Below are 27,319 nucleotides of genomic sequence, written 5' to 3'. Positions count from 1 at the left end.
TTGCGCATTGAAAGGCCCAGTGAAGTGATTTTCATCTCTGAAGGGTTATAGCACCATACAGAGGGAAACAAGCACCACTGCAGCTTCAGGGCTTCATATTTAGCAGAGTACAGTTTGGAACAAGTATGGTAATAAACAAAGTTTAGTGAATTATATATAGTCTTTAAGTATTGAAAGTTCATTTAATGGAAAAATTCTAACACAAGTGATGTTATTTGTCAATAGGAAGTGAAATTAATATAATATTATGAACAGTAATTTGTGTATAAGAAAATGCATGTATAAGAATTTAAATAAATAGGAAAAGGTTTTAGATAAACTAAAACATTTTACTTTTTTTAATTCTCAGTTGAGATACGATGACTACAAAAAATATTTGTATTTTAAAAATGCAAGTCACACAACAGGATTACTTAAAATTCAAGTAAGGCAATTAAAAAGATATAAAAACAGCACCTAAAGTACAGAAATATAAGTTATAGATGTATACATGTAATTTAAATTAAAATCATCCATTAATGTAATACTATAATAATTTTGATGATTAAAATATCTATTTTAAGTAAAAAACCTGTCAAGTAAAAAAAAAAAAAAAAAAAAAAAAAAAAAAAGGAAAACACGGAAAAAGAATACAATAATAATATGAAACAAATATGAAAGAAAACAGTGTTTTTAACTCAATATAAGTTTTTAACTTTTCTCACAAACACACATACATACATACATATGTGGGTGTGTGTCTCACCTAGGATCATTCCCATAAAGTTTAAGTGAAAAGTATATCATATTATATTACATTATATGCCCTGGAATCGTTCCCTATAAAGTTCAAAAGGGCAAAACAAAGGATTCTGCTATTTGTTACTATAGCATTTGCCACACCTCTGAAAACAATGATCATAAATTGCCCAGTAACTCTTAGGCCAGGGCTGCTCCAAACTCGGTCCTGGAGGGCCGGTGTCCTGCAGAGTTTAGCTCCAGCTTGCCTCAACACACCTGCATGGAAGCTTCTAGTATGCCTAGTAAGAGCTTGATTAGCAGCTTCAGGTGTGTTTGATCAGGGTTGGAGCTAAACTCTGCAGGATACCGGCCCTCCAGGACCGAGTTTGGACAGCCCTGTCTTCGGCCTTTGTCAGTCACCTGATGATTTCTTCTTTGTGAAAATGCAGTAGGCCAGGATGTGATGTACTATTAGTTGCTTAAAGCATTATAATGGTTCACCAAAAAAATACTCAGGTTTCTTTTAATTCTTTATCTTTGTCCCCAGATCAGATTTCTTACACCAACCACGATCAGGTCTAACACGTGAGCTGAGAACAACATTTACCATGCTTTTCCAGATACTCCACCATACTCCGGACCACCACAGGAACCCCGTCCTTGACAAGTCCCAGATCTCTCAACTCCAGCAGGGACACACCGAAGATCTTCTTCCCCCCTGTGGCAGTGGTCGGAGAGGGTTTGATCATGGGCAGCTGCACCATCCTCTTCATGTCCTCTTTGATCTGAACAGCTGCCTTGTTGTGCTTGGAAAAGCAGAAGAGAAAGGAGCAGTCAACCACATCTACCGCTCTGACCGTCTGCATCTTGAAGACCCCTAGTCCATATCACCCTTTATAACTGAGACTTTTTCCTCTGCCGGTGTAGGTGGATCTGTCAGTGGCAGGAAACAGAAGGGAGGGAGTCTAGCGTGTGTGTGTGCGTGTGTCTACGTCAGAAGAGGTTGCCATGCACCTGTAACCAGGTAAGAGGAAGCACTCAAGCTGACAGTATATCAAACTCAGCTGTGCCTAGAGAACAGGGTTTGTTATGGATTAGAGGAGGAAAGCTTTGAATGTTATGCATTCAGGAAGTTATACTGATATGGTGAACAATTATTTACAATATGCAAATATTTTCTTTCAATAAACTATAATAATATTTTATCTATAATAATATTTTATATTAACAATATTTTAGTATTGGTCATATATTATTGTAATTTTTGTTAATATTTTGAATTGTTGTATTTATTAGGTTACATGTTTTTTATTGTCTATATAGATTTGATTAAGTTTTATTTTATAGTTTGTTCATATGTTATATTTGCTAATATTTATATTCAGAGAAATAGAAAAACATGATTTTTTAAAAAAGTTTTAAGTTATCTGATTATCCGTTAGCTTGCTAAAAAAACTGATATTAATGTCATTTTAAATTATTATTATTATAATTTGCGATTTCAATTTTTGATCATTAAAAAAAATACATATTTTAACATAGATTGATAAGTAATTTGATGGACAATAGCAAGTTTTATTTTAGCAGAGAGTATGTTTACTATTGTAAATTGTTAGAAGGTTATGTAATTTTTATTCTTTGTGTTGTCACAAACACAGAGATACAATGCATCTTTCTAAAGGAAGGAAAGAAAACAAGAATCGATTGTGTTCAGAGGCTGTACTTCAATAAATGAGAAGGTTGCCTACTCATTCTGTTCTCTACAGTCTATTATGTGAGCATCTTCTAATTGGGTGTTCTGTACGAAATGTCCTTTTTCAGCAGTGCCAGTGCATGACCCAGGCCACATTGTAAACACATTTATCCTATAGCCTATGCATAATCAACTCAAATACCAAAAGTAGGAGTACCATATACCGTAGTATAAGTGCATTTATTTTTGAAGGCTTGACAGCATAATCTGAGATGAATCAATGGTGATCTGCTCTAGTGTCACTTCACAAACACAAACTACGGCCTAATTTGCTTCATAATCAATGAGACAGTCTGTAAGATTGTTTATTTATGTTTTTAACAGAAATGCCCACCAACACTGCATTTATTTAATTAAAAATACTGTTAAAAACAGTGATATTCTGAAATATTATTCCAATTTAAAAGAACTGTTTTCTATTTGATTATATTTTAAAATGTAATTATTCCTGTGATGCAAAGCTGAAATTTCCAGCATCGGTCTTCAGTGTCACATGATCCTTCAGAAATCAGTCTAATATGATGATTTACTGCTCGAGAAACATTTCTGATTATCAATGTTAAAAACAGTTTTTGCTGAATAAAACTAACTATTAGCGTAGAAGCTTTATATCTGAATATTCTTGCTAAAGTCGCTAGCTTTTTGCTCCTCAAGTAGATATTAAGAACATAAGCCTGTCTGAGCTACTCATGAGAGACCAACAGGAACAGATGTCCATGAAATCACCCCAACCCCACACACGGGTCCTCACAACACTTCATATGTGAAGAGCCAAGCGTTAGCATACAGGCATGCTATTCACAGTCAATGAGAGTAATAGAAAACGTTGTCCTGCAAGTTTCCATTACAGGTTCAGACAAAGTCCTAATCACTTAACGATGCCCCCCTGCTTTGACTCTTTTGGGAAGGCAATTGATCTTCAAACCCTCCCCCATAAACTGCAAAATACACCTCAGTGATCCCTCATATCACATGAGATCCTTTATTATTTCTAGCTGAAGAGTTTAGATAAGTTAGCTCAAAAACTAAACTAAAAAGTTTAGGGCCAGTCATTTTTAACAGTAGAGGCATACAGAAGATGTCAAAGAAATGCTATTCTTTTGAACCTTCTATTCATCAAATAATCTTGAAAAATTGTACCAGTTTAAAAAAAAACAATTCAACATTGATGACAAAAATAAATATTTAATGAGCAGCAAAATAACAGTAGACTGATTTCTGAGTGATCATGTGACACTGAAGACTGGAGTAATGATGCTGAAAATTCAGCTTTGCATCACAGAAATAAATTACATTTTACAATATATTCACATGGAAAACAGTTGTGTTTGTGCTGTATTTTTGATCAAATAAATGCAGTCTTGATGAGCCCCAAACTTTGCTACAAAAGTCAGGATATATAATGCAGGTTTTTGTTCTTTGTTCAATTACAAATTCCATCTCTGTTGGGTGAGAAGCGAGTCTCGGCTTGTTCGTTCATCTCTCACGCATGCGCACAACACATGCTGCTGTGTGTGTGGTCCTGACAGCAACTTGTTGTAGCAGCGCATGCTAGCAACAGCTGCAGATCCCCTCTGCTATTATAGTTTACAACACTAACACTCTGAAAAATTTGCAAAAATTGTATCTTTAGGGATACAACAGCTTGTCACTGGGGCAGTTCTGATAAGGGACAACTTTGTACCTTGTTTAACCCTAAAAGGTGTATATTAGTACCCTAGAGTAGTATGTATACTTAAAATACTAGTATGACTACAAAGATACAAAGTTGTCCATTTGAGGTTACTGTTCTAATAAAAAAAACACCAAAGCAATGTTCATTTATTTATAAAGTTTCATTAAGTGTGAAGCTGACACGAGAGTGTCAGTTCCAGGTGGCCTAACACAAGAGACATTGTTAACAGATGGGAAGAAATGACCTCAGTCTAGCTGCTTTTACTCAGGATCACAGCCAGCACTCTTGCACACTGATGCATGCAGAAGCTCCACAATAATCATGTGTAAACTCAAACACACACGCTTTCATACTGGCTAACTGAGTTTCCCTGCCTTATAAGGAGTTGACCAGCATGTTTTTTGTACTTACACAGATGGTTATTGCTCCAGCCCCCATGTCCCTCTTTTTCCAGGAAGAGCCTGTAGATGATGAATTCCTCAAATTCCTTCTCCTTTCTAACTGTGGCCTCCTTAACATCCCATATCAAAGTTGCCGAGTCATAATGTGTTGTTTAGTCCATCTTTGGATGGGTTAAACGTATCCGAAAACTTCAGAGGCTAAACAGAGGAGTCAGCCTCCCTTTCCTAAAGCTCAGTGGAGCTTAGTGACTCCTCACCAAATGAAATCTGAGCCCTGCGCTCTAATTGGCTGGTGATGTGAGTCACATGACCAGCTGGCCCAAACCTTTGAGAGTCTCTCCACACATGGGGCAAATGAGAGGAAGCTGCATCAATTACCAATTCACAACTTTTCAGTGTTGATGTAAGGGGCCTTTGTTAGTCTTCATACATTTTAAAGAATCAACTTACATAAAAACTGAAACATTTCTGTTTTTATTTTTTGAGTTTGTAATATGATATTTTAGAATCTCCTTTCCAGTTTAAGTGAGAAATTCAAGACTAACATAAACTGCATGTAAATTTGTATGCACAGGCTTATGAAAAGTCTTTGTGTACAACAAGTACAAAGAGTACTAGTCCTCAAAAGCTTCACTGATGGATGGATGGATGGGATTATTATGCAGTGGCCAAAACAATCCTAAACGTATCTATTATGGATTTATCAAAGCAAATCTTATATTTGAATTCTTATACTTCAAAGTCCCTTTGTCTAGATTCCAGTTTAGAACCCTGTTTATTCCTTTATCCAACTTCAAGAGGTGCATCCTGGGATGCTTTTAAACTATTGAAGGATTTCATGTATACTGGATTCTTTTAACAAGAGGTTTTGTAAATAAGTTCATATGTACGCAAAAAAATATATTTGTCTACAAAGCTAATTTCAATCATTTGTCTTTATATTAAAAGATTCATGGAATTCTGCCCAACTGCCTAATCTTGCCAAGACTCCATTTTAAGTGCATTATTATAAAAAAAAACAATGCAGTACAATTTTTCTCATTTTATTCTAACTGTAAAACTTTAAAATGTGGCCTGGCTTTCATGATTATGGAGGATTTTGAAATCCTAACAAGTTATAGTCGTAAAATATATTTTATAAATGAATAAGACTGAGCAGCTACATAGCACTCACTAAATTAAAATATATAAACAATAAACCTTGTCTACAGGTGCATTTGTTTATTCTTCATTTGTTTACATTTTTATCTCCCAATGTCTCTTGCATGTAGCACTTGGTTTTGTCTTCTGTCCACTCACTGAAGCCAGAAACACGGGTGAAACAGTGGGATTCTCATCTCATGGGGCCAAAACTCACTACACCATCAACCTCCCTTGATGCTGCCTAATGAACACTGAGGGGCTGAAAGAAGAGATTGTTTCGAGTGTGAAATAAGGAGCAGGAGGCACTAGAAGGAAGTAAGTGCAATATTGAAATTTAAATGACATTTCCAGTTAAGCATTAGCACACCTGAAGGGCACAATAGCTTGATTATTGTTTTCATGCATGTGTTTGAGTGTCAAGTTATCCAAGTGCTGCTTGAAATTCCGGTGGGTTTTCTTTAAGGTCTAAGGGCACAGTATGTCCTTACATTCACATCTTAATCACCTTCGCAGTAAACGCACCATTAATATCCTCTGATACTCACTAATCACTGAATAGCAACTGGAACAAATGACAAAAGATACTTAACTAAGTCAATCAACTCAGATGAACAGGTCTTTGTTCGTCTGACCTCTCTCACTGCCCAGCCTGTTACGTAACAGACATCTCCAGCAGGCATGATGGACAAGGGTTCGGGTAGGCAAACCCGGCTGATCTCGGGTGTCATGGTAACCACATTGGCCAATAGCAGTAGGGAGATTGCTATGCGGTTACTACAGTGTTCTGAGTTAATGGGATGTTCTGGGAGGCTGCCAGAGTGTTGCTATGCTGATGCTATGGTGTTCTGAGTGGTTGTTACTGTAGGTCATGCGGGTGAAGTTTCCAGGGTGTTGCTAAAAATACTGACAAAAACTTTAAAGGTACACAGAATATAAAATGGTAAAGATTTAATTGCTGAGTTGTCAATACAATATATAACCTAGGATATGGGTTTTACCCCAAAATTCAACAAATGTGACAAAATGTCAATGGCAAATCCATTTTTTTGGGTGCCTGGATTCAAGTTGTTTCTATGGATTACTGCAGTCTATTTGCTTCTTAGTAGCTTTTGATAATCTGTAAAAAGATTTTTTGTTTAATCTGTTTGTACAGCCAATCACTCAACAGCTCTTTGCAATTAGAAGTGTTCTTTAGAGAAAACACCAGGATCTGTGGTCCAGTGTCCTTGGAAACCCTTTTTCTGGTTAGCATCGTTACTGAGGAAGCGGACGGTGGCCTTGTCCCCGTTGACAGTTAGAGATAGTGGGTCAGAGCCACAAAATTTGCCTAAACAAGAAGACAATGCAAAATGATAATGGGAAACTGCAGCTTACTATAAAACCAATGAAATATTTCATCATTAACTATGCTATCTAGCATAATCAAACCTTTTAATGACCCAGCAGCATCAAAGATCTCCACGTAATCCACACAATGCCCCAGCAAATTAACAGCCTGCAGTTCAAAGTGAGTGAAGGTGATATGGATTCCAGTGGCTGAGGGAATGGAGATAGTCCAGGTGCACACCGCTTGGCTCGGGTACTCATTGGGCCAGTTGGGTGACTGGAGCTCCCCCTGTTGACTGGTGAAGTGCCCACCGCAACCAACAGCAGCTGGAGATGAACAGACAAAAGTAGTCCAAAGTATGGAAAAGAGAAGTTGTGATGTTATTTTGACTATATCCTTTTATACTGAGTTAATAAATAGTTTTTTTGTCGCTTAATATTCACAGACACTAGTCCATAATGCGTTTTGATTTAAGTGTACTGACCTACTTTAGATTTATTCATCCAAAATTTGGCAAATTGGGTGACATTCCGCATTATACTGTGATTCCATCCGTGTTTTCTGCATTGCGGAAATCATAAGGCCCTAGTTTTTTCACTCACCCTCTATGTCAGCAGGATCCACTGCTTTCCAAATGGCACTGAACCCTGTATCCACGATTTTGTCATTGGAGGAGAAACTGACAGTCAGTGTGTCCCCAGCCGTGACTAGATCTCTCGGAGGAGATGTGCAGTAGGTACCTGTGAAAAAGAGGCCAAGTACACAGTGTATTATATCTCAGCCACGTTCCTTAAACACTATGGTGGCTCACCTGAGAGCACACTATATATGGGCAAGACACATGGGATATGTCTATGTACCCAGAGTGCCGACGCTATCACTGAGAGTGACTTTGTCATTAAGGCACAGCGTGGTCTCCTCCAGGGAGAAGTTGCTAAAGTGAAGGTAGACGTTTTTCCCTGTGGGAACATGGATATTCCACTGGCAGGAAGCTCTGTTACTGTAACTCTCTGGATGACCCATTGATGCCAGCATGCCCTCCGTTCCAACCAGATCCTTTTGTCCACCACAACCAGAACCTGGAGAAAACAAGAATGTGTTTTAAACTCCACTCTAAAATCTTTAATTAATTCCAAAATGAGAACTATTCTCCAGTCCAGCAATGCTAAGCGGACGTACTGGTGAATTCATAGATGTCTCTGCGAATGATGTTTTCAATCCAAGGCAGGTAGGCAGAGGAACGAGTGAATACGCTGGGCTTCTTATCAAAGACACAGCCGATTGGACCAAAACTAGTGATCCCGTGCACCTCCCAGGCGGCCGAGGGGCCATCTTGGCATACCATGGGTCCACCTGAGTCACCCTATTACATTAAATGAATGCTATGAGCAACAGACATTTTTGTAGATTGTTGTTGGTTGGTTTGTTGCTTTGCTTTAACTCTTTCCCCGCCATTGACAGAATTGTCCGGCTTTCTGTGTTTTCACTTTTATACAGTGGGAGGTGCTATTGCACATATTCTGAAAGAGTATTGAATGTCTGGATCAAACACAGGTAAAGAAGAAGCAGAAACAAGCGACCGCACATGTAAGCAGATGCATAAAATAATGTGATCATCAAACATTAAACAGTATATAAATTAAAGCTGCCTAATGTTACAGAATAAATGTTGACCCAGTAAGTGACATAGGACTGTGCAATTTTTTGATCATCATTCTGAATTGATCCTAACCCGGTGGGGAAAGAGTTAATTGGGACATATTTAGAAATGAAATAAGGCAATCTGCTCAAATTACAGTTAGAAACACTGTAAAGGTGCTGCAAAAAATCCAGTCATTATGCTAACATTCGAAAATGTTGCAAAAAAATACAGATGCAAATCATACATGCTGAATACAGCAGATGCTTACTGTATTTTATCCCAGAATCACTCCATACCTGGCATACAGACTTGAGCTCATCAGGTAAAGTGTAGCCACAGCAGATCATGGAGGTCTTGACCTGGAACCACCAATAGTCCATGCGCTTACAGGTGTCATACGGCACTACTGGCAGAGCCACCTGGTTCAATGCCTCAGCGACCTTGGGAGCGGTGGAGTTACCTGTGGGCAAGATGACTTCATGTATTAGTAGTTATTTTGCTTATTGTCTCTCAGAGGTAAAGGTAGCTGAAAGTAAATATGGATTCTAATCTAACCTAGTATGATCCTTCATTTCAGGATGCATTATCATAACTGCACAGCAGAGGGCGTAATCGCTCCAGAGTCTTTGGGGACTGTCAGATATGTGGGCCAGTGAGTATATATTGTATATATAGGATCTGTATATTTTTAGTGCATGTTTTATACATCAGGGCAAACATGTTTCTAAATTAAATCAGATGGGGCTGCTGAAAAAGTAAACGCATGATTTTTTAAGCCACTCGCTTGAGCAGTAAAAATGCCCTGAGACCGATCACTCTATAATAATATTAGCTGCTTGTAGCTGTCAAGATGCCACCAAAATTCCATCACTGACAAAACATCTATATATAAAAAAACATAATGAAAAATTAACTGTTTACATTGTGCCTAGTTATGTTAGTATATGCTATTATAGTGTTTATTAATATTTTTCATTAGCTTTTATGTTTATATTTTCAGTTTCTATTTTGGTTTTGGTCATTTTGTTGACATTTTAATTTTTTATATAAATGAAATAAACATGACTTAAAAATACATTAAATAAAAACAAAAAATAAGCACATAGCACAATTATTAAAATTAAAAATGAAGACAAAAAAATAAAAATGCATTTAAAATACTAATAAATTGTATAGTTATATATAAACAATCCAAAAATACACTGATTTCAGCTTTATTTCAATTAACAAAAACAAATGTATTATTATTATTATTACTATTATTATCTAAAAATATAGTTTTTTTATTTATTATGAAAACTTTTTAACAGACAGCTATTTTTAATGACCCTCAAAAGATTTTTTACTGACCTCCTGATGTCAGCTACCCATAAAGAGGAAGTCTCCCCAAAATCTACATGACTGGCAAAAAGCACCTCCATGTTTTATGATTGGCTAACAAGTTCTTTCAGTTTCTTTCATCTATTTATATATGTATACTGCATAATTAAAGCAGTATTGCAAAACCACCACAAAACTATAATTTCTATCTCTATAATTCAGTAGCTGGACAACACAGAACCATAACCTGTTTCATCTCCCCAGCCAGTGGCAAAGCATTTTTTCCCTCCGGGCAGGACCTCCTCAAATGAAGGCAGACAGGCGAAATCAATGTAGTCATTGGGTGTCACCTCTCCATCCAGTCGCACCAGGGCGATGTCAAACTCCACAGTTGGCACTGTTGGGTACTGGAAGCCCTCGTGACGATAGATGCCAAGCACATTAAAGCACTGCTCAGTCGGCTCAGAGAAGGTCAGGTTGTGTTTCCCCAGACACATCTTCCAGCGATGCAACTCATCGGCATACCTGATAAAAGTTCACACACACACACACACACACAGTGTGATCACAGGATGATCAAGACCCAGACACAAAAATACTCCATTAGAGATCAATTAAAGCATATATATGCAGTGCCCTCCAAAAGTATTGTAACAGTAAAGACAAAATTGCTCTGTTGGCTGTGGAGTCAAGACATTTACAAATATGATTAAAAGATGAATATGAGACAAAACTACAGAATGTCACATTTTATTATTGGGTGATTCAACACATGGATGTTTTACCAGCTAAGAAGTTCAGCACTTTTAGAGTTTCATCCCTCTATCTGATGTGAGCATAAGTATTGGAGCAGTTGCCTCACAGGTCTTTCTAAGTGATCAGCTGTGTCCTGCTGCATTAATTCTTCAGATATTAAAAACAGGGAATGTGTCGTATCAGTTATATCCATTACTTCTGTATTCTGAATCTTGCAATCAATGATGACACACAAACCAGGATGAAGATGAGAGAGCTGACTTTGAGAGAAGCAAGCAATTTGGATGGTAAAAGAAATGAGGAATTGGGGAATCAAAAAAAAGGGCATGGAGGAATCAAGAGTTTGGAAACCACCAGCAACCAACAACGACCTGATCGGCTGAGAAAACAATAGTAGTTGATGACAGACAAATCATAAAAGCTGTGAAAATGAACCCTAAAAGACGTGTCTGTAAAATCACCAACAACTTCCAGAAAGCTGGGGTGATGCTCTGACAATCTACTGTCCTCAGGAGACTTTGACACAGAATTACAGATGCTACACAGCGAGATGCAAACCTCTGACCAGCACCACAAATAGAAAGGCAAGATTAGAGTTTGCAAAAAAGAACAAAGGTGAGCCAGAAGAGTTTTGGAACTGGGTTATGGACCGATGAGACAAAAATGAACCTTTATCTAAGTGATGGAAAGCAAAAATGTGGAGAAAAAAAGGGAACTGCAAATGATCCCAAGCATACAGCCTCATCTGTAAAGCATGGTGGAGGTGGTGTCATGGCATGGGCATGCATGGCTGTCTCTGGAACAGGCCCTCTCAACTTTACTGATGACTTAATGTATGATGACAGGAGCAGAAGGAATTTGGAAGGGTACAAAACCATCTTGCCTACCAATATTCAAGAAAATGCCACCAGATTCATTGGGAAGTGCTTCATATTGCATCAGGACAATAACCCAAAACACCCTGCCAGTTCAGTCAAGGAGTTTATAAGGGCAAAGAAATGGAAAGTCTTAGATTGCCCAAGTCATGAACATGAATTTCACCAGCTGAAGAGGAGAGTAAAGGCAGAAACTCCCCAAAACCAGCAACAATTGGAATTGGCTGCATTAAAGGCTGGGAAAAGTATTTCAAAGGATGAGTCCAAGAGTCTGGTGATGTCTATGGGTCACAGACTCACTGCTGTGATTGTGTGCAAGGGATCTGCAACTAAATAATAGCTTTTAATCTTTTATATCTGCCTTATGTTCAACTGTCCCAATACTTATGCTCACATCAATGAGTGGGATGAACTCTAAAAGTGCTGTTCTTTTTATTTGGTAAAACATGTATGTGTTGAAACGGCTAATAATAAAATGTGACATTCTGTAGTTTTATCTCATATTCATCTTTTAATCACATTTTCAAATGTCTTGACTCCACAGCCAACAGAGCAATTTTGTCTTTACTGTTCCAATACTTATGGAGGGAACTGTATATATATATATATATATATATATATATATATATATATATATATATATATATATATATATATATATATACTGTATATACGTGTGTGTGTGTGTATATATATGTATCTCTCTCTCTCTCTCTCTCTCTATATATATATATATATATATATATATATATATATATATATAAAACCTGATGAAGCAGTGAGCAGCTGTCAGGACCCAGTTCTTATGGATGAGAGTTCCTCCACATGTATGACCGAATTTGGGTGAAGGCTCAGAATCACGCCAAACCTTTAACAAAAATTTGAATAAAAATTATATTTTTGATGCAGCATGAGTTATGCATATATATATGTATAAAACATTTAATAGGGTTTTAAATATATAATTAGGGTTAGAGGTTTGTTCAAATCCCTAGTGCTTCAATATTAATATTGATGCTTCTCTTAGCAAGCACAGATAACTATCATAATGATAATAGCAGCAAGCTTAACTGATAACTGACCTCAAGCACACTGACCCTGGTAATATCATTGTTCATTTCACATATCATTAGCTTTGAATAAACAGAATGTTATCTTTAATAAGATAAAATGACAAACATTATCTTTCCTGTAACATAGAATAGCTGAAATCTCTTCGGGGTAAGGTGTGAGATTAGATGAAGGCTTAACTGTACCTGCATGGATATTTGCCACGGCCAGGAGTGAGCTTTGGCAGGTTCTCCGTTCACTATGCGAGTGTTGACATCCGGAGGGATCGTGGGCTTCCCGCAGCTCTCAGGCCAGTCTGTGAAAGAAGAGGGCTCAGCATTCAGGTGAAGGCTTTTATCTGCAGAGATTTCTAACATGTGGAACAATTTCAGCTGTGAATAACCCTCGCTCTAAATTACTCAGATTAGTTTTCAAAGGATATTTTGGTACTGCACTGGAAAATGTGAGCAATACTTGCAAAATTATGACCATGATGTCAGGGGTTTGCTCCTAGCAACCTTTGTAGGTGGTTTTCAGGTTGTTGCTAGGGTGTTCTGGGTGGTCCAGTTGTAGTGAGTGCTAAACTGTTCTGACATGTGACAAGTTCAACAACTATGTGACAATACAACACACTTTGTAAGACTATCACTGCACAGCTCCATATTTTACCTGCATACATACAGTATATATAGTATATAAAAAGGATAAAATGAAGGTTCTATGGTTCTATGGCATCTATGGTTCCATGTTGAACTATCCATAGAATCTTTCCATTCCACACAAGGTTCTTTAAAGTGGAAGAAGGTTCTATAAATCATTCAGATGTTCTTTACACTAAGAACAAAAATGGTTCACGGATCACTGAAAGATTCTTGGGGAACCAAAAATGGTTCGTCTATGGCATCAATACAAAAAAAAACAAAAAAAAAACTTTTGGAAGCTTAATTTTTAAAAGTGCTAATTTAAAAAAAAGCTCAATATATATAGTTGTATATATATTATATTCAACTTTATCTGTATACATACAGTACACTCAAGGAAAACGATGTATACTATATAGCAACTGCCACATTTGTTATTTTTGTCACAATATGTAACTATTATAACCCAGCTCTTTATAAGTTGGATACATTCACAAAGGGTGATATATACAGTATATAGCAAACCTCAACCACTTGATTGCTTTTATTGAAAAATGTAAACTATCTTATCGACCAGCTCTTATCTGCTAAATGTGACTAAATGGTATGAAGATATTAAGATATAATAAATAGAAAGGTTCTGCTTAGAAACAATGTCTATGCAAAAAGTGCTATGCAAATACATTGGCTTGACTGATTCGATGTGCAATGTCTGGTTAGGATTATTAGCTCTTGATTTATATAATAATTAGCTGGAACTGATATTAAATGTGAAATTACATTAAATGTATTTGCTCATACCTATCTTGATGTCATCCCAAGGGTTGGGCGGCACCGGAGGCTCAGTAGGGGTCGGTAAGGTGGAATCGGTAGTCCAGTGCGCATGAAAACCTTTGGCCTCAATGAAAAAGTCGGCAAAGAAACGTATCACAAGTTCATTTGTTGTGCTTTCGATGACAGCAGGCATTTTGGAGCCGCAAAAGGGGCCTGTGAGAAAGTAAATTTATTTGAATATATTGCCTTCTATAGGCCTTAAAAGCATGGAAGCCATACTATTTTAGTGGACAGTATATTATAAACATATGTCTGGTTTGAATGAATGAAGGTTATAAATATGTCACAGTTTTATCTGATTTAAAGGGCCTCATAAACAGGCGCCCTTGAAAACCCATTCAATAACATCCTTGTTCTCACTCACCGTATTTTTTCGCTCCAGGTTGTGTTCCATCGTAGACTACCACGTTGTCATTGCACTGGCCGAAAAGGATGCCAGCTTCTTCCACGTCAAAATGAGTGAACGTCAATTTAATGGTCTTCCCCTTGGGAACGTGTATGGTCCACAGACACATGCTGTTAGCTGGATAGTTCGTAGGCCAGTTTTGAGACTTGATGATGCCTGTCTCCTCCTGTGAGAAGCCTCCACATCCCTGGATATCTGGAGGACATCATAAGTGAGGTTTGGTGCCTTCGGACAGAGTAACGGCTATAAAATGTGACAGTTAAAAGTAGAATTGTCCCAACCAAGCAAAATGTCAGAAAATTGTGTCTTGCTATTATAGCAGAAGTCAGCTGGTACATGGCATCTCAGGTTTTAGCCCCAGGTCCAGGACAAGCCACATGTCACCAGGGTCCAAAATTTACTTTTTGCTATAATTGCCAATGGCAGATGTTTGTTAGTAATATATATTTTTGTTGTAATTACAATTTAGATGTTTTTCCTTGCATATTTCTGACAAACAGTGCACTGCTTTTTCCAAAAGCATCATCATTTTGTCTGTAAAAAAAGTATACGTAGTAAGCGTGTCTGCTGCTTAAAATTGGTGCCATTTTTCTACAGGTCATTGGCTATCACAATATCAATATCAGACAATCACTAATCACAACCAATGTGAAGATTTATTTTGTCCCTCGTATTTTTGTTTTATGGATCAAATAGAATTTTTTTTTATTATAGAAAAATATGAAAATAAAATTATTTGTAAGTATTTAAAATTATTAGAGAAAGAATTGTATCTGTATTGTGGGAAAAAAAAAATGAAAATAAAATGATTTGTAATTATTTAAAATTATTAGAGAAAGAATAACATTTTTATTATAGAAAATAAATGAAAATAACATTATTTGTAATTATTTAAAATTATTAGAGAAAGTCATAAGTATGATGTAAACAAATTAGTGGTGTCAAACGATTAATCGTATCCAAAATAAATGTTTTTGTTTACATAATATGTGTGTGTACTGTGTATATTTATTATGTTTATATAATAAACACATGCATGTATATATTTAAGAAAAATATGTTATGTTTATATTTTAAATATATTTATGTATAATATAATATTTATATGAATATAAATATATACGTGTAAATGTTTTTAAAATATATACTGTATGTGTGTGTATGTATATATACATAATAAATGTACACAGTACACACACATATATTATGTAAACAAAAACTTTTATTTTGGATGCCATTAATCGCAATTAATCGTTTGACAGCACTAAAACAAATCCACTTTGAACTTTTTATGTCATAAATATGACTTTACGGGCTTTCATAGTTTTTTCAATAGGAAGCAATAATGTTTTATGTAAATATGCGCTAAACTGATATCTTTGGCCATATGAACAAAACTTTTATACATAATGCACAGTAAACATTGTCTAAAATCATGTGCAACATTAGAGAATCACAGAAAATGTAAGGATTTATTTTGTTCATCATATTTTTGTGGCAGGACATGTTATTAAAATGCAAAGAAATATGGTATAAAATGTTCTATAAGGCCTTCTTTTTGTTAATTTCTGGTTGGCTGCACAGGTAGAGTACTGTGAGTCTAAGGAGTCTAAGGAGAATATGTCACAGAGACAAGCTTTAACTGTGAGCGTTTGCAATGCATGTTAATGCAGGTGTCAATCAGCATGACTACAGATGGTTTCCTCTCCTTTTTTATGGGTATAGCATCTGGTGAAGGGGGAAATGTTTTTCATAAATCCAAGAATCTGTATATTTACTGGGAAATATAGCTCTTTCAAGTGCCCCTGTGTCACCCAGGACATTTATTTGAGCGATTTGGCACTATTCCAGCTTGTGGATGTGCAACAGATTTAGAATGAAATTTTTAAAATATCATTGAAAACTGTTAAAATGAGACGGTTAAATGATGTTGCCTGTGAATTTATGACACTGTTTCCTACGGTTTTTCTGCATCGCTATTCTACCCTCATTACCTTGACTTCAAAATATCCATAGGGGACACGCGCATAGAAAATCTCGCAAGACACACAGGGTTGCTGATGGCTGTTGGCTCACAGCCGCATAAGCAGGATTCATCTGAGGTGTGTGTATGTGTGTGTAGGTGTGAGTGGATAGATGTCTTTATAAGTTTGCAAGGTGTTTTACCAGAAAGGTCCTCTGAATACACAGCTTCCCATGTGGCAGAGAAGCCGCGGTCAGCTAGCCGAGCGCCTGACTGGAAACTTAGCGACATGTTGTTACCGACACTGATAAGTACTGGAGGAAGAACAAACCCACAGTGTGTGCCTGAGAAAAAGAGATAAAAGAGAAAGTTTCTGCACCACTCTCCATCTCCTGGCCCAAAGTTAGAGCATTGACATTGCTGGTTTTGCATCATTTGTACTCAAGGCCACCTACAGTACAAGGTTAGTCAAAGTTTCTTGCATCAACAAGACATCAATAGTTGTAATTTAGTTTTACATAAGACACTTAGAAATAAACAGACTGGTACTGTACATTAAAAGGGTCTTTTATGGAAGTCCATTTGCACAGCATAAATAAAGATGCTTTTGTAAATTATGATTTTGTGATAAAAGGTGGAAATTATGAGATACTAAGCAATAATTATGACTTAAAAAGTCAAAATTATGACATACATCATTTTTATGAGATTAAAAAGTCAAAATTATGGCATAAATTGAAAAGAGAAAAAGTCATTTTGACAGGCAATAATTTTTTTGTTGTTGTCACAATTATGACTTTATCTTATTATTCAACCTTTTATCTTTTTAATTCATAATTATGACTTTTTATATCATAATACTTTCAATATCATAAATAATATAACTGATTTTATGTCATAATTATGACATGAATTATGAAAGACAATTTGTGCAACATAAGAAAAAATGCTTTGGTAAATTATAATTATGAGATAAAAAAGTGGAAATTACGAGATACAATGTCATAATTATGGAAGGAATTATGAAGTTATGACATACTACCGGTACATCCAAATTATCACATGCATAATTAAAAGTAAAAATATATATGACATCATTTAGACAAGCAATTGTGACAAATTTGTCATGTCATAATTGACTTTTAATTATGAATCATTTTTATCTCATAATTCAACATTGTCTTTTTAACCTATAATTATGACTTTATATTTCATAAAACTTTTAATATCAGAAATATAACTTTTTAATGTCATAATTATGACTTTTTACCCCATAATTTCGATGTTAGAATTTTTATGTTAGAACTTTTTATCTCATAATAATGACTTGGTGTCTAATAATTTTGACTATGAGATTTTATGTCATCTCTTGAGGGACACTATTTTACCAAGACAATATCAATTTAGAACGATCATGTCCAACTCCAGTCAGATTTGACTGTTAAATCCTTGTCTGACTAGATATTGTTCACCAACGTGAAAAAAAAACATTCTGAGAATATTTCAGCATCATGTCATGTGGCTGAGTTTTATGAATAAATCACTATTCTGAGTCAGTTATTTTCACTCAACCGGTCTAATGGTTCAGTTAGCCAAACTGTTTGAATCGGTTCATGATTCAGTTTAAATGATCACTCACACAATGGAAATGCATCACATCGTTTGTCAGCGAAGAAAAAGCTGTTTATTATTAAGTTAAAAACCTGAATGTGAAACTGATGAATTAATTTGTACTGCAAATAAACCCTTCTAGAGGGCTTTTCATACTTAAAGATGCAATATTAAAATGTGAATTCACTGTATAGCTGAGGTTAACATTGTTTGTTATGCATTTCAGTTCAAACTGTTTGTACTATACCTCTCTTCAGGGTAACACAGGCTGTCAGCAGAACTAACACTAACACACCGCTTCATCTTGACAGCCAGGACAAAGAAAGTGATGTGGAGAACACACACACACATACACACTTGTAAGGGCACAGTGGAATGCGACGACTTTGGAATGCCATGAGGTGACTTTGTTTGAGAGCACTATTCCTCTACACGTTCAGTGCTCTGCAAACAGCCAGTGAAACACTTGTCCTTTTTGTCCTTCCTTGTAGTTCAAACATCCCAAACTCTTGGTCTTTTCCCTCACACTTTTTCTACCATTCTTCCTCAACCTGCACTGGGACTTATTGACAGTATCTGGTGTGCAGTCCTTGAAAAGCTGCTGCAGATAAGCGTATCGGCTGCTCACAGTTCTGTCTGATGTTCAGCAATAAGGAGCCGTAATTTATAGTGTGCTCGCCTGCTGGCTCATGCCTCGCTGAAACTGATGATAATCAGTTTTTACAGCCCCTTTGTGCAAGGGATAAGAGAGAGCGATGAGAACGCCAGCTACTCTTGCGCCAGCGGTGCCATTTAGTGTTAGTTATGGGCCCCAAAACAGAGTCGAAGGTTGTCTTTGATAGGCCACGTTCTGGCACAGTGCTATGCTGGCTTGACACATTTCATTTAATTAAATTACTGGAGGATGTGTCACATATAAATAGGACAAGTCTGTTCAAATATTAAGCCCAGTTTTAATAATTCAGTTTCGGGCAATTGCAAAACGAGGTGATTTTTGGATTTAAACACAACATTGTTTAGAGCAGACTATAGATTACATATGGATTACAGACTAGATTATGTTTTCTGAGAGTAATACCAACGTTATCTCGCGACCAATTCGTACGTATTTTACGAGGTGGCTAATTCGTACGAATTCGTACAACCTCGCTCATACGATTTTGTACGATTTGTACAAACCCCAGTGACGGGTAAGTTTAGGGGCGGGATTTGGTGTACAAATTTATACGAATTGGCAACTCGTAAAATACGTACAATTGAGCAAAAATCGTATGAATTTGTACGAGTGAGGTCGTACGAATTAGCCACCTCGTAAAATATGTACGAACTGCCGTGAGATTGGGCTGGTAATACCCTTGAAAACTCGCTGACTTGAGGCTTGGGCCTTGTGTTTGCAAGATTGCAAGCACCATTTATTAAACATAAAGAAATACACTGAATAATTGATTACTTTGAAACCATTTAAACTCTGAAATTGCTAGGAAATTTCACCAAGAAATGGCAAGTAACATGCCATTGTACCTTAGTTTTGAGTTGCATCTTACCCAGTGACTGCTGACTATCGGTGACGATGAGTTTATCTTTGTCGCATTGGCCTGCTTCACCCACAATGGCTAGATCAGTGATGTGCAGTTTGACAAGAAAGCCCTCATCCACTGAGATGTCCCAAGAGCACCTCAAATTTGCAGGATAAGCCTGAGGATAGTTCTTGGAGTTTATCTGACCTTTACGTCCGAACAGCTTCCCAGGAGACCCGCAGCCCGAGTCTGAACAGAGAGCAAGCTTTATTGTCGGAACAATAATGCACAAAATAAATTCATCAGACCTTGCAGTGTTTAAATATCATCTGCCTTCATGTAAGGTAGAAAGCATGTCACACATGGCACTGCTAAATGCTTGTTAACAGAGTAGATTTAATTGATTTTGTTCAAGTGTTGCACTAAATTATATTCTCCACAGAAATTCCTCCAACACTCCAATGCACACATTAAAGAAAAACACACAAAAGAGCTCTTTATATGCCTCAGCTGCTTTTCCTAGACAAAAATGAAATTACATTATGAGCAAACGGAGACTTATGCTTAAATCTCCAGCTTCACAGATATTTATCCTGGGAAAAAATACCCCAGTAGATCCACAACAATGTCTCAAACTGTGCTCAGATTTACCAGTTTATTTGCCAACATCTCATTAAATTAATCCAAAGTAGATACAGATATTGATTTACTTGATTAAATTAACTTTGATCTTGTGATGTAAGATTAGGGGTGGGTGATATGACCAAATATAGTCATTTTAATTCATGGTAACTATATATATGACGATAGTTATATTTGCTTTAAACAAGGTCTTTATGATGTCAACATTTTTGATACTGTAGAAATTTCATAATTATTGTCACCAGTGTCAATATCACAAAAAAAATAATACTAGCCTAAATTTAAAAATAATAATAATAATAAAAATTATAAGCAATATGACCAACAACTACAGTAGAACAAATAAATAAGAAATGCTACATACATTGTATAAAGTAATCACATGTATAAAACACTGCATATTGTGCACTTCACTGTGTAAATTATATTTCTTCTTATTAATGTTACAAAAGTGATTCAGTCAAGAGCAGTGAGAGATTTTCTCTCTTTTGTTGGTTGATAAACATGAATGACAAGACAGCAGGAATATTAGAGGAATATTAGACTGCTGTAACTTTAAGAGCTGACTGGATCCAATATACTGTTACACGTGTTTACTTTCTCAGCTGTGTGCTTTAACTTAAGACCTACATTAGTGTGTTTACGAGGATACTTGTAAAGACACATTTTGACACATACAAGTGTGTGTATTTAACCGTTTAAGGCCTATAAAGTGGCAAAAATAACTCCTATACTATATAACTCATAACCCATATATATATAATTCAATACTCCCGCGGTCTTCACGTGCGTGCAACTCTCAGACAGCATGCACATACAGAAAAAATAGTTCTCTTTCACTGCTGATTGCATTTCAACAACTTAAAATCACTTGTTTTTAAACCTCTCGTGAGCTTGTAACCATGATAGAGACGATAGGCCAAAATTTCTACCAGTTGACAAATTTATACCGGTTAATCGTGCCTACCATTATATCACCCACCCCTATGTAAGATGCATCTTTAGTTGTGGAAATAGTTATTATTCTTGTCAGTGGAAAGTCATTAGACTACAGGAGGCTCAGTGAACAACAGCCCCGTAGTTTAATATGATCAGGTATGTGATGCATTGATTCAGTTTGACTGTACTTACCTACAGGAGCAGGTGTGGTAATCGGTGGTCCAGTGGTCGTGGTCTTGGTGGTAGTCGTTGGAGTGGTTGTAACTGGTGGGGCACTACCTACTGTATAGGTGGCACTGAAGCCTTTGGCAGTCCCGCTCGAATCAGACTTGAAACGTACCACCATACTACTGCCACTAGACAACACCGGAGCCGGGAGACTGTTTCCACAGAAACGACCTACAGTAATTGAGATTTATATTTTTTGGCAGATAAAAATGAGTGCACAGATGTTCGGCGAGGAACAAAGGCAAGCTTTTTGGATTCGGTAAATGTCAGTTCTCACCCAGTTGGGCAGCACCATCTGAAGCGCCGTCATAGACATCCACAAAGTCACCACATGATTCTGGGATAAGGTTAAACTCTGTGAATGTTAGCCGGACCTTTTCCCCATCAGGTACGTTTATCATCCACTGGGCGACACATGCAAATTAAATATATTACAATTATATAATACTCACCTTTGAATAACTAGAATACATTGTATTTAAACTGCTATTTTTGGCATTTTGATTTTGCACATGTACAATGCATGAACTGATCCAAATGCAATTTTGGTATCCTGACAGGGCTGGTGATTGAAATTATGCTTTCTCATGCATCTTTAGTTAGTTTGAAGTCAAGGCTGGAAGGCTGGCTGTAGATTAGCTGATGTGGGTAAATATCCTGCCAGATGGAGCCACGCTGTGAGGAAGCTTCCAGCAATCTGACTTCCACAATCAAAGCCCTTCATGTCAAAACTGATCATCAAATCCTCCTCACAAACTGCACAATTTCTTGTGTTTGTGCAATCTGAGTGTCACTGGAGTCATTATTCATAACAATTTGTCAAAGCATGGTGGAACTATATTTTTTGACGTTGTGAGGAAAATGTGCATGTGCAAAACACTCCGCCATGATGCTAGAATGTTATGAATGGATGCAAGGGCATTGGTTGCTAGTCTGTTCTGGATGGTTGTTAGGTGATTACATACTGGCACGGTCAAAAGAAACCAACCCCAGTAGCTACATTTCCATGCATCCAAATAATACTTTTGTAGTTGGATTGATTGCTCAATCGTATTGAAAAGGCTTCATGTATACACCTCAATCGTAAACACCTCAATAGTAAGATAGAAATTGAAGAACTTAATCTCTTACTATAAGTATGAGCAATAGTTATAGTGATGATTACATTACTGTTTTAAAAACAAAGGGATTTACACGAGTCAAATATCTTCATGCTATTCATTTTGATGGTGATGGTGAATAAGGCTGCCGATATTGAACACAGTGTTCAGAGAAATCGGATCGTAGGTGGAAAAGGACAAAGATACAGACTCCAAAGAGCAAACTGGAAAATGACAGATTATGATAAATCAAGAGCAGGTGTAGAGGTCATATTGATCATTGGAAGCACCTGGTAGAGCACACCGTTCTCATAGTTTTGTGAGGGAAAGCCGGGGGTCAACAGCTCCCCATGGTCACCTTGAAGAACGCCACCAGCCCCAACTATTTCTAGAAGCATGGAAACGAGAGATTTAGCTGCAAAGAGAGACACCAAAAGAGTATTCTGACAGCCCCCCTCCCAATACACCCCAGTTATGCACACACACATACACTAACGCGCTGTGCCTCTTTCTAGGTCAGCTGCAGCGAGACACATATAACAGCCTCTCAGTATCTGGCAGAGTAAGATACAGTCACTAAATGATGATATGAAAGGCGCAGCAGACGTGTATTGTTAAATCTCAAATGTTCTTCCACCGTGTTAATAATACTGTTATGTTATGTAATTAAGTCATTATGTAATGCCCATTGTCTTTACCTGACGTTGTCTCAGGGGCCACAGCATGGTACAGGGCTTTGAATCCCCTCTCTGTGTATCTGTCATTGGTGTCGAAATACACAAAAATGCTGTTTCCTAAGGACACTATCGGTTTAGGCGAAGAATAGCCACAGTACTTCCCTGCAGAAGAAACAAATATTATTATTAATAATATATATATAAATATTATTATTATTGCACATAATATTATTAATATTATATATACATACATGTAATTATGTAATGATATTTTGTATTTTTGCATTTATTATTTTTTTCTAACTTTTTATGGAAAATTATTAAAATTATTAAAATTAAAAATTATTTCTCTCTCTCTCGCTCACTATATATATATATATATATATATATATATATATATATATATATATATAATTTTATTTTAGTTTTTATTATATTCAATTTTTTAGAATGGTAGTATTTTTGGCAACTAGATTTGTAAGAAAAGAGAATAATTCGACAAACTCAAAAGCAAAACGTCTGGATGCATTATGGTAAATTTCTTTTGATTTTAGGTCGAAAATACATTAATACCTTTTATTCATGAGATTGACTAATAAAAAGTAATTTAAAAAACCAATGCGAGTAATCCAAAAAGATATCATTACATTATATCAGTCATATAGCATTAAAACAAAAGTAAACAAATGTTGGTAACACTTTATTTTAGTGTACTTGTTACATGTACTTACTGTAGTAATAACAGTAAATTATGCATAATTACATGCAATAACCCTAAACCAAACCCTAATCCTAACCCTATAGTAATTACAAGTTATTAATTATTATTATTTGGTACTTAAATGTATAATTACACTGTAACAAGGACAACGTGAAATAAAGTGTAACTCAAATGTTCTTAAAATCAAACACTGTGTTTGTAATTAATTAATATTATGCCATAAACCATAAAAATGGCACAGGCTCAAAAATTCCTGTTCATGCAAAGTGACTGATGAATTTGTGTCAAAACACTGATTTTGATTCAACACAGCCTTTGATATTAACACAAAGATTTTCTCATGTTTCTATTTTGCTGTCATATATATTGCATCCCCAATGTCTTGAGGTCATGTTGACCAAACGATTTTATTGATCTATAAGCATTTGTGAAATATTTTTGCCTGCATTACATCTTAGTCTTCATCTGTGAGCTGAACTTGTTGTGACCCACTAGTTGAGAACCGCTGGACTAAAATATACATTTACATTTATTCATTTATTCATTTATCTGAGGGAAATATCCAGGGAAATACATTGCTTTTGCTTTAGGTAGAGTGGCCAATCTCTGTTTTGTTGTGCATCCTCTCATTCAAACTGAAAATTTGTCAGGACATGCTCAGCATAAGCAATGGCCCAACAGCCAAAAAATGGTGACCGGTAACATTCAGTCAGTCTGTCATAAGTTAATTGCCTCATGCCCTCTTTAATGAATGCAGGCAGATCGCTTCTGCGCTCATGGTAATTAACTTACAGTGATTTTTTTTTTTTCCTGACTCTCTGCAGGGAACAGAAATGGTTTTGCCAAAATGATGTCCAGCCACTGCACAAGACTCACCAATAATGCCCAGTCCGTCCTTGAGAGTGATAAAGTCGGCCTCACACATATTGGAGTCCTGCATAGAGAAGTCTTCAAACCAGAGATGGATCACCTGGAAGTAGAAACCAAGAGAACTAATTTTGCTGATTGGCACTTTCCACAAATAAGGTACAAATGGTGTCCCATTAATTTGTAATGGATTAAAGGCACAATTAAAACTTATAATAAGGTATTTCATACCTTGAAAATCTAATGCAAACTCACAGCACATATAACATGAAAAACAAAAATATGATAATGTTTTTAAGACTCTGAGTCTCTACTTGAAGCCCTGTGTGTGGAAGGTGCTTTCAGAAACCAAAGCATGTAGGTCATTTAAACCTCACAGTGTCCTAATGAGCAGCTAACGGCTAATGAGCTGAGGTAAGTGTCATCCGGTACCTTATTGGCTTCTACTGTGATATGCCAACTGCAGCTCATGCCATTGTTATAGCTGCTGGGGTAATTCCCACTGGAGAATTCCCCTGAGGAAGCCGTCAGCTCCTGCAGATTCCCACATCCCTTATCGATCTCATCCTCTGCGGACAGAGACAGAGCGAGGAATAGAATTTGACATCGCCTGTGTAAACAGATTGATTACATTTCCTCAGCAGCTCCCTGCAGGTGAAGTTATTTCATGGATTCAGCCCCGTGGAACATAATGCAGTTTTAGTGTGTTAACTGAATTTGAAAGGAATGGATAATGTGTGTGTACCAATAGCTATATATAATGCACCGTGTTCATCATAAAAGATGCAAAAATATTCTGAAGTTTAATGATTATGTGAAACATATAAGCACTGTAAGTTTAAAGTGAAAATTTTGCCACAAAGTTTACTTGAGGTGTAATTTCACTCATATGAAGATTTTTCATTATTGTGCACCAGAGTGAAAAAGTACTTCTGGAAGTAGAAAGTGATTACAGGAAGCTTCTAAGAGCTATTTTTGAGAGCATTATACTGTTTAACTATGTAATTTACATGTATATGCCACTTTCCAGTGCTTTCTGCAGAGAAAAATGCTGCATTGTATGCATTGCATGCCACAGATCTCACAATAGTGTTATTCCAGTAATGCTGATTCAACTGAACGTATAGTCATTTTGCCGTAATTTAAAGTTTTTCAATAACCTCAATCATTCAGAAGTTATTTTATAGTTAGTTTTATAGCTGTATCATGAACACTGGCAGCATCTGAAGGCTAAAGAAGAGTGCAAGGAAATCATTTAATCTAAAGCAAACTCTTTTTCATGAATGTTAAGCAGCAGAGATTCATTTTAGACTAGTTGTTTGCCAAGTAAACAACTTTGTGGCATCGATCAAGTCTATTGATTTGACATTATAGGGCCTTAGAATCATAAATAATTACACGTTTTCTTTTGTTTTATTTAGTACCACTGGGATGCTTTATCTACTTTTATATCTGAGTGGAAGTCAGAGCTGAGTAAGTGTGCAAAACTAATTATCTTGAAATATATATGGATTTGGAGCAACAATAACTCACCTTTTGGACTTGAGTTGTTCCTCTCGATGACAAACACCACAACTATTCCAATAGTGACTGCAGTCAGGGCTACAAATAGGAAGATCAAGCTCTTCTCTAATGTTGTCAGACCTTTCTTGGACGTCATCTGTCCTGATGTTCCTCAGGGTTCTTCGGCGAGAAACAGATAAATGAGATCTTCAGCCGAAGCTGACTGAGTAACATTCTCCTCGCAGATGGTCTAATATTTATAACGTTGTGTTGACCTTTGTAGAGCTATACTTTACTCTCAAATGGGTTTGCTGTACAACTCCACAAAAGCAATTTCTGCAAGTATCTCCTTAATACATTTTACTGCATGTGTGACAGGTCAGGTTGTAAATTTAGGAAATCTTACTGGTTTTATCTAGGAAGTCTTATCAGTTAAGTGAAAGCAACGGTTACAGTCTCAAATGATTAACTACATAAGAAGTATCTTGGTTGTAGACCGCTTGCAGACTTCGTTTAGTAATACTATTAAATAATTAAAGATTAAGATGAAGATTAAATAATTAGTTATTTAGCTACTTAACCTTTAATGTATTAGTATTCTCACTCTATACTTAGTCATCCAAAAATGAAATTTCTCAGTGTTGTTTTGTCGATTCAGTTATGTGGTCCAGTGTTGTTTTGGACTCAAGTTGACTGTCACTGTATGAAGTATTCTTCAAAATATATATATTTTTGTGTGTCATTTTGGAATGACATGAAGGTGAGTAAATGATGACTGAATTTTCATTTGTGGCGAAAACTATCCCTTTAAGGCTTTCCTACATGTCTGGACACAATGCTTCTGAGTTCATACAAATACCTGGATCTCTTGGGTCTAAAAATAAACACCCTAAGGGCCAGCAATTGACTGAACACTTTGTATTTGGGAAGAAAAAATCAACAGAGAAGAAAAAGAACAGCTTGCAGTGCCACACGTACTGTCAAGGCCTGTTTGCACAGGCATTGAAC

General features: G+C 36.4%; 2 protein-coding genes across 4 annotated transcripts in view; both read right to left on the bottom strand.

The window, feature by feature from the left end:
- Window positions 1-4,825, bottom strand: part of LOC306873238 (protein FAM13A-like) — a 46,111-nt gene extending 41,286 nt beyond the window's left edge. For all 3 annotated transcript variants that reach the window (XM_079422365.1, XM_079422364.1, XM_079422366.1), the window contains exons 1-2: window positions 4,560-4,825; window positions 1,328-1,526 (exon numbers count right to left, since the gene is read on the bottom strand). In XM_079422365.1, the coding sequence (XP_079278491.1) occupies window positions 1,328-1,526; window positions 4,560-4,667 (307 nt within the window). In that variant the 5' untranslated portion in view covers window positions 4,668-4,825. The remainder of the gene's footprint in view (window positions 1-1,327; window positions 1,527-4,559) is intronic.
- A 2,045-nt stretch (window positions 4,826-6,870) lies between these two features.
- Window positions 6,871-26,468, bottom strand: LOC306873234 (cubilin-like; the record flags this gene model as incomplete). The annotated part of the gene is made up of 20 exons (XM_079422357.1): window positions 6,871-7,019; window positions 7,121-7,345; window positions 7,622-7,759; window positions 7,880-8,098; window positions 8,199-8,382; window positions 8,958-9,121; window positions 10,229-10,506; window positions 12,380-12,480; window positions 12,869-12,978; window positions 14,105-14,290; window positions 14,502-14,738; window positions 16,710-16,850; window positions 19,662-19,883; window positions 21,408-21,614; window positions 21,721-21,847; window positions 22,834-22,931; window positions 23,242-23,382; window positions 24,818-24,911; window positions 25,241-25,377; window positions 26,342-26,468. 20 exons carry the CDS (start codon window positions 26,466-26,468, stop codon window positions 6,871-6,873), a joined length of 3,285 nt encoding a protein of 1,094 aa, XP_079278483.1.
- Window positions 26,469-27,319: the final 851 nt, after the last annotated feature.

The sequence above is a fragment of the Barbus barbus genome (assembly GCF_936440315.1).
Source record: "Barbus barbus genome assembly, chromosome: 7".
NCBI lineage: Eukaryota > Metazoa > Chordata > Actinopteri > Cypriniformes > Cyprinidae > Barbus > Barbus barbus.
Note: the sequence above shows the minus strand (reverse complement) of the source record. Positions and strands in the feature narration are given on the sequence as shown.